At 35.3% G+C, this 8,203-nt stretch overlaps 1 protein-coding gene across 1 annotated transcript; it reads right to left on the reverse strand.

Moving 5' to 3' along the window:
• Positions 1-6,297: 6,297 nt before the first annotated feature.
• Positions 6,298-7,256, reverse strand: LOC116627760 (endoribonuclease LACTB2-like). The gene has a single exon (XM_032397655.1). The coding sequence runs from the start codon at positions 7,214-7,216 to the stop codon at positions 6,350-6,352; it is 867 nt and encodes a 288-aa protein (XP_032253546.1). The 5' UTR covers positions 7,217-7,256; the 3' UTR covers positions 6,298-6,349.
• Between the last annotated feature and the right edge of the window lie 947 nt (positions 7,257-8,203).

The following is an 8,203-nucleotide window of genomic DNA, read 5'->3' on the forward strand; positions in this document are numbered from 1 at the left end:
TTTTAAAAAAATGGGCACAAATTGTCTGTCTGCATGACAATGGATAAATGAGTTGTGATAAATTTGCCATATTTTGTAGCTGTGTAAATGAAAGATTTATAACTACACTCAACAACTTGGACAGATATCAAAAATTTTAGCGTTGGAAGTCTCAAGAGACTACTTTCGTGGCAATATTTTTATGAAACTCAAAAATAAGCAAAAACAAATAATATGTTTTATAACTTGTATATATTACATATATGCTCTACTCTGTATTGAATATTATTTAAGAAGATAATACAATACAGATAAACAGTTTGAAGGCTTTTTTATTTACATGTTATTTAAAAAGTGAATCTAGAAAGTGCTTGCGCATTTCAAATCTGACCACTCTGTCTTAACAGTCCTCACCACTGACTCTCCACTTTAGTTAAACTTATTTAGATTATATCCTTTAAAGCTAACCTGCTTATTTTTCTTTTTTAATAATAATTAAAGTTTATCCTTTCAGACTGAATGAGGCTTTTTTTTTTTTTAGTTTGAACTTGCTGTAGAATAAACTTTTTAAATTTTTCTAAACTTTCTAAATTTTTGTGACTGAAATATAAATTATATTTTGTCTGATTTTAATTTCTAAAGCAAATATTCAAGATAGGTATAGGGATTATTCTAGTCTAATTCATGTGCATTCAAACAAAAATAAAACTCAATTAGTTTAAAGAAAATAAGAACCTGTTGTTTCAGCTCTGAATATCTCTGGGTTAGCATCATTTTTAGTTATATGATGTGTGGGATCTCCAAAAGTAGATCTAAAATTACATGGTCTTTACCTCTGTTATTGTGGAAATAAAGATTAAAAAAAATTAGGACTGTCATGTTCTTTGCAATTTGCATTCTCATGGTTGGAATAGTATCCCCTTGTATTTAGTGGTCTCAGAACTGTATGTATGTATGTATGCAGTAATGTATGTATGTATGTATGTATGTATGTATTTCCTTCCTGTGGATAGGGTTTGGTTAGACAGAGAGGTCATGTGAAATAAGAGAGTCTGGGCACTGGTATCTAATTGAATGGAGACTGTGCATCTGTCTAGCCAAGGAGGAGGAAGTGATCTCCTCAGAGGTAATCGCAGAGAAATAGACACATTTTCTCTAACCTCACAGATATATTGAAAGTCTTCAAAGTCTTTGGCCCCAGCAAGACACTGCTGAATTATAAAGAACTGTTTCTTTAGAGTTATGGGCTTGGAGCCAGATTGCTTGCAGATCCAAGACTACATAGGAGGAAGTAAAGACATGGAACAGTAGAGTCTCCTCTTCCCAGGGAAGTGAAACAGAAGAGAAACAAAGAATTAAGTTTAGAGACGGATGTGAGGTTAGACATTATTAAAAAAAAAAAAAAGAAAGAAAGAAAAGAAAAGGGAGCAGTCCAGAGTTCATATAGGAAATGTTTCTTGAGCTATTAAACGGCTAATTTCTGTGATTGTAACCAGGGTTTCTTAGTCAGTGAGAAATTAGGACGGACTGAGGCTCCTGGGTGGCTCAGTCAAGCGTTGGACTCTTGATTTCAACTCAGGTCATGATCTCAGGGTCCTGGGATTGAACACTGCATGGGGCTCTGCGCTCAGCGGGGAGTCTGCTTGAGGATTCTCTCTCCTTTTGCCTTTCTCCCTGCTCATGCTCGCTCTCTCTCAAATAAATAAATAAATCCTTAAAAAAATAAAAGAAATTAAGAGGGACAACTAGGTAGAGAATTGATTTTAGGCTGGGGTCAGCAAGCTGTATATGACCAAAAAAACAAAATCAAGACGTCAGTGGACTTGGGCATTTTGTCCAGAGAGGTCTAAGCTATGGATTTCAAGTTCTTGGTTTAGGAGCTCAACACAAACAGAAAGTAAATGAGATACTGAAAGACAATATGAAGCTTAAGAGATGATATCGCAATTATACAATGAATAATCTAAGATAGACATTTTTTTTCTTTAATCATTTGTTAAGGTCAATGGGCCATAGGTGAATGGCATGATCCTCAAAGGAGGAAGGTGTGATAAGTAATTAATTGCAGAATGGTGGAAAGATATTTAATAAATGAGGGAGCTTCCTTTTCCCTCTGTTGCCTTTTTCACCTTCTAGTAGAGTATGAGAAAATGAGTAGCTGGAGTGGTGGGGGATGGGAGGGATGGGGTGGCTGAGTGATAGACACTGGGGAGGGTATGTGCTATGGTGAGCGCTGTGAATTGTGTAAGACTGATGAATCACAGACCCGTACCTCTGAAACAAATAATACATTGTATGTTAAAAAAAATAAAAGAAGATAGCAGGAAGGGAAGAATGAAGGGGCTGAAATCGGAGAGGGAGACGAACCATGAGAGACTATGGACTCTGAAAAACAAAGTGAGGGTTCTGGGGGGGGATGGGATAGCCTGGTGATGGGTATTAAAGAGGGCACGTTCTGCATGGAGCACTGGGTGTTATACGCAAACAATAAATCATGGAACACTACATCAAAAACTAATGATGTAATGTATGGTGATTAACATAACATAATAAAATTAAATTTAAAAAAATGAGTAGCTTACAGATAACAAGGCTGCAGGTAAATAGTGTCCTCAAGGAAATTTTTATGTTATATTACAGTGCTGTGGGTTGTAGAAGGGGTTGCTTTTTCTTTAAATATTCTGATATTTTCTTCAACATTCTATTGCAGGCTCTCTTCTCACTTCTTCCATCATCTCTATAGAAATCATTCCCTCCAGTGGCAATAGTTGTAATCTATATACTGAAACTCTCAGACAATTTTCTCACCCCAGATTCCTCTCCTGACATCTGGGCCTATGTTTTCAAATATCTTCTTGGTATTTGAACATATGGCATAGGCACCTGAAACTCAACAGTTGCAAGACTAAATTCATAATATTGTATTTTCCCTAAATGTTCCCTTCTTTTTTATCACAAACATGGTTATTAGCATCCCTCATTTTGAGCAAATCAGATATATATGTGTGTTTTTCCTGACTTCTCCATTTTCCTTACTCCTGTCTCTAAGACCTATCACGTCTGTGTATTAATACATTATAAATCATATATTCTCATTGCCATTGGCATTAACTTTACTTAAGTCATAATTTTTCACCTAGTTTATGATACATCTTGACTCTTAGTGGGTCTTTCTGCCTCCTCTTTCTCCCCTCCGTGGCCCTATTTCTATACTGAAGTTAAAACCATACTACAAAAGCTCAGTTGTAATTAATTACCTTCAATCTAAAACCCTCCAATGACTTCTGATTTTCCTCAGGATAAAACCAAGACCCTGCAGCATGGCAAAAGGTAAATTCCATTTCTATTCTCTGCTAGCTTCAATTCTTAAAATTCTTATTCTTATACATTTCATACTCAAGATTCCAGCTCTATTATACAAATTGAGTTCTCAGAACATTTCTTACCTCCAATGGTTTACACATTCTACTCCCTCTGTCAGAATCCCTTGAAAGCATTTATTTACCATACTAATTCAGATTTCCATATCATAGTATTTCTAACTCTACTCTTGCACTTATCTTCTGTGCGTGTGCATACATGTAGAATATATTTTATATAAAATTATATACTCTTAAAAAGTGAGAGTACCTCTTGTATTCCCAATGCCTAAGCTGTTGATGATTTATTGACATTTATTTACAGTGGACCTCCATTTTTAAAAACAGGGTAAAAATGTTTAGGGTAGGAGAAAAACCAGTAAAGAAGCACAAAGATATATCAGAATGAGATTACCAGAGAGAGAGAGAGAATAGCATACGTTCCAGTCTTGTAATTAAGCCATTGTTTAATATGTACATCTGTTTTTTTTTTTTTTCTTGTTTTGTTTCCTGATAGTCCAAGATACAAGTCTGATAAAGCTAGGAATTTATGTAATCTTTACTTAATATTAAAAAATAAATTTTGCAAATATCATGGGTTTTCCTTAAAAATCACATTTCTAGAGCATTGGAGAGATAGCATTAAGCTAGCTGTGCAAATATTGACCTCTTAAGGGAAACATACAGTGCAAGTGGTGAATACTGAGATTGCCAAGTGAGGAGGTAAATTCAAATAAAATGACAAGATTCCCATCTTGAGTAACTGGGTAGATAGCAGTGCTCAGGCATAGAGAAGGAGAAAGAGGAAAAGCAACAGAAGGTGGAGAGTAAAAATGAAGAGGAGGAGGAACAGTTTCCAAATGAAAACAGAGTTGTGTACCATGAACGTTGACTTAAAGTGGAATGCATGAAGAGTATGCAGTAGACTACTGAAAACACAGGGATTTGTCAGAAGTCATTACTGAGGATTTACATTAGAGAATCACTTGTTCAAAATGATTATTGACATTAAAAGATTATAAAATTTACTGAACGATTTTTATAGGTTTCATCTTTCACTTCCATTCAAAAAAAAGTACATGATGGCCGTTTTTTTCAAATTATCTTTGGAAGTAGGTAATTCCAGTATACACTCTTTCTTGTAATAATTCTAAATATTGTTAGATATAAATGAAGTACATGGTATGCATACAATTTCATCACTATAAAATAAATTATATTTTGAATATATGCTATTTGTTGGGCATGCATTCACTATTGCATGTTTTGCCCTATTTAATCCTCACGAGTCATAATAACCCTAGAAGGTATACAAGCACAGAAAAACTAACTGAATAAATATCCAGTGACATGAAGCTGAGGAATGGTGGAGTGACAATTTGAACCTGGGTAAACTGACTCTAAAGCTGAAGAAATAACCATACGAACAGTGAAATGCCACTTGTGGACTCCACATCTCCTACATCCAGATTGGTTGCCTCCACTGGACCTGGATATCATGAATGTAACAGGGACAGTAATGATATATTCTCTTAGATACTAAGTATCTGAGGGAAGAATTACCATGGAGATGCAGAACATATTTAATTCAAAGAAATCACAGGAATTCCTGTAGAAGAAAATAATTCAACAAACTATTAAAACAAATGTTTTCAATTTTTAAATGCTTTACCAAAATAGAATTGTGTTATTGACTAAAATCCTCAGAAGGAATAGGATGAATCCTTAAAAGTTTTATTAAAAATAACTTTTACCAGATTTAGGGGCGCCTGGGTGGCTCAGTCATTAAGCGTCTGCCTTCGGCTCGGGTCATGATCCCAGGGTCCTGGGATCGAGCCCCACATCGGGCTCCCTGCTCCGCGGAGAGCCTGCTTCTCCCTCTCCCACTCCCCCTGCTTGTGTTCCCTCTCTCGCTGTGTCTCTCTCTGTCAAATAAATAAAATATTAAAAAAAATAAAATAAAAAAAATAAAAATAAAAATAACTTTTACCAGATTTGGAGCAAAATAAACTCAGGGAATTGTTTTTAAAATAATTTCACTAAAACACACACATGTAAGAATATAGATGTATTTTTTTTTAATCTAAAGTAATCAATGACAGACTCAGGATACTCATATTACTTTCATTAGATGCTCATTTTTCTTTCCTTTTTTTTTTTAAGATTTTTTATTTATTTATCTGAGAGAGAGAATGGGAGACAGCATGAGAGGGGGAGGATCAGAGAGAGAAGCAGACTCCCCGCTGAGCAGGGAGTCCGATGCGGGACTCGATCCTGGGACTCCAGGATCATGACCTGAGCCGAAGGCAGTTTCTTAACCAACTGAGCCACCCAGGCGCCCCATAGATGCTCATTTTTCTTAAAAGAGTGATTAAGTAGGAATATTTCTATAATAGTATTTACCACACTGCCGCAAAATTTCTGTTTTTAGTTGCAGGGCTGTCCAAACAGTTATAAACTCTTTGAGGCTGATCTGTGTCTTCTTCAGATTTAGATCAACAAACTTAACACAATTGATAAGTTCTTATAAGTCTGTAATTAAGCCTAATTGGATAAAAGAGAAAGGTACTTTTACTTGAATATAATTTGCTGCCTAATTCATGTTGGTGAGACAGCCCTCCTTTTTCTTGTAATTGCAAATTCTTTATTTATAATTCTTAGAAGTTAAGTTTCATAAAAGTTTTTGTGAATTGAATCTTTTATTTATTTATTTTTTTAACTTATATAAATTTTATTATTTTTAAAGTAACCATAAATCTGTTGAACATGGATAAACTGTTGGATTCTGAATTTTTGGTAAAATGTTACACCATTCAGATTAGATAAGCGACCTATATTATACATGTAAAATGTAATATATATTTTAGATAAAATAAGACATTATTTTAAAGTATATTTAGGATTATTTTCAATGTTCTATACTCTATATTCCCTGTAAATAATTATATTTAAGAAAACATACCATTCTCTAAAAATAAAACAAGCCAACAAAAGCTTTCATTAATCTGAAACTAAAGATTAGCTTTCCATTTCTTCTCAGGATCCGTGTTGCTAAATGTTTTTCCTTCTTTTTTTAATTTTTTCAAGTGAAGCAAGACATTATGTTCAGCCATTTTATATAAATGCTCAGGAATAGTCTTGTAAATGTTTTTTACAAGCTCCATTGCTGTAAATGATTTTTCAAAATTATCACGAAACAATGTAAGAATTTGCTGTTCTCGGATATTTCTGTGAGAAATATATTCTAGAATTTTAGCTTCAGCGTTATGAATTACTGGGCCATGTCCTGGATATATAATATCAGCTTTGACTTTCAATAGCTCTTTTAGGGAGTTCATATAATCATAGAGGTCTTCAAATACAGTTGTTCCTTCCCCTAGGATGCAATCTCCAGAAAAGATCGCATTCTCCTCTTCTAAAAGTAGAGCCATATGATCATCAGTGTGGCCAGGTGTGTGTATAACTCTGAGAGTGGCACCTTCAGTTTTAATCACATCTCCATCTTCCAGATAAACATATTGTTGCTTTCCATCTCCTATAATTTCTTCTCTTGGAGGATTCCGTGGGAGTTTTTTAATGCAATATGCAGTGTCATTATTGATGCTTTTACAAATATCCCCTATGCCCCCAGTATGATCATGGTGCCAATGAGTCACTACGATTTCCTGGATTGTTGTGTTAAATTCTGTCAGAGCCTGCTTTAAACAGCTGATATATTCTGGAATTGCTGGTTCTCCAGTGTCAATGAGGATTCTCCTGGTGCCGATCCCTACCAAGTAGGTGTTGGTGCCCTGCAGGGTCATGGATCCCGGGTTACAACCCAGGACGCGCACCACCCGACTGGACAGCTGCTCAACGCGCTGCAGGATAGCCGACATATCTGCTTCTGCAGCCCGCCGGCGCGCTGCGACTCGAGCGCGGAACTGGTTACTAGGAATTGAATCTTTTATAAACTTGATATTTTTCTCTACCCAAATTTCTAGTATATCATCTATAACGAAGTGTTAAGCTTTGATAATTTTTCCTCTTTTTCCTTGGTCATAACCAAAATCAACACAAGTTTTTAGTTCCACTCTTTCCTTAAATCTCATAAAGTATGGTAACACTTCCTTACACACAAAGATGGAAGATGTTATAAAAATTAGTCCTTTTCAAATTTCAAAAATATAATGAAAAGTTAATTTCATTCACAATTTCAACAATAAAAATAAAACATAAAATATCTTAGAATATACCTTAGAAAGAATGAACAAGAGGTAATCAAACCAATAGTAAAATTTTACTGAAAGACAATTTTTTTAAAAAAGTTCAATAAATAGCGTGCGTTAGTTGGTCTTTAGCTTCCAACTCTTTTTTTTTTTTTTAAAGATTTTATTTATTTATTTGAGAGAGAGAATGAGAGAGAGAGAGCATGAGAGGGGGGAGGGTTAGAGGGAGAAGCAGACTCCCCACTGAGCAGGGAGCCTGATGTGGGACTCGATCCTGGGACTCCAGGATCATGACCTGAGCCGAAGGCAGTTGCTTAACCAACTGAGCCACCCAGTCGCCCTTGAGCTTCCAACTCTTGATTCTGGTTCAGGACATGATCTCAGGACCCTGAGATCAAGCCCTGTGTAGGGCTCTGAGCTCAGTGGGAAGTCTGTTCCAGATTCTTTTTCTCCCTCTCCCTCTGTCTCTCTCGCTCGCTCTCTCTCAAAATAAATAATCTTAAAAAATAAAGTTCAATAAACAGATGAAATTCACCATTTTCCTTTATGGCCTGCTTAACAAAATGTTTGCTAAAAAAATATCTGTTAAATAAATGGATAAATTAACATATATTTCTCAAAAGGAAGAAATTACCATCTTGCCCTTATCCTTGGAGG

This window comes from Phoca vitulina, unplaced genomic scaffold (assembly GCF_004348235.1).
Source record: "Phoca vitulina isolate PV1807 unplaced genomic scaffold, GSC_HSeal_1.0 scaffold3, whole genome shotgun sequence".
NCBI lineage: Eukaryota > Metazoa > Chordata > Mammalia > Carnivora > Phocidae > Phoca > Phoca vitulina.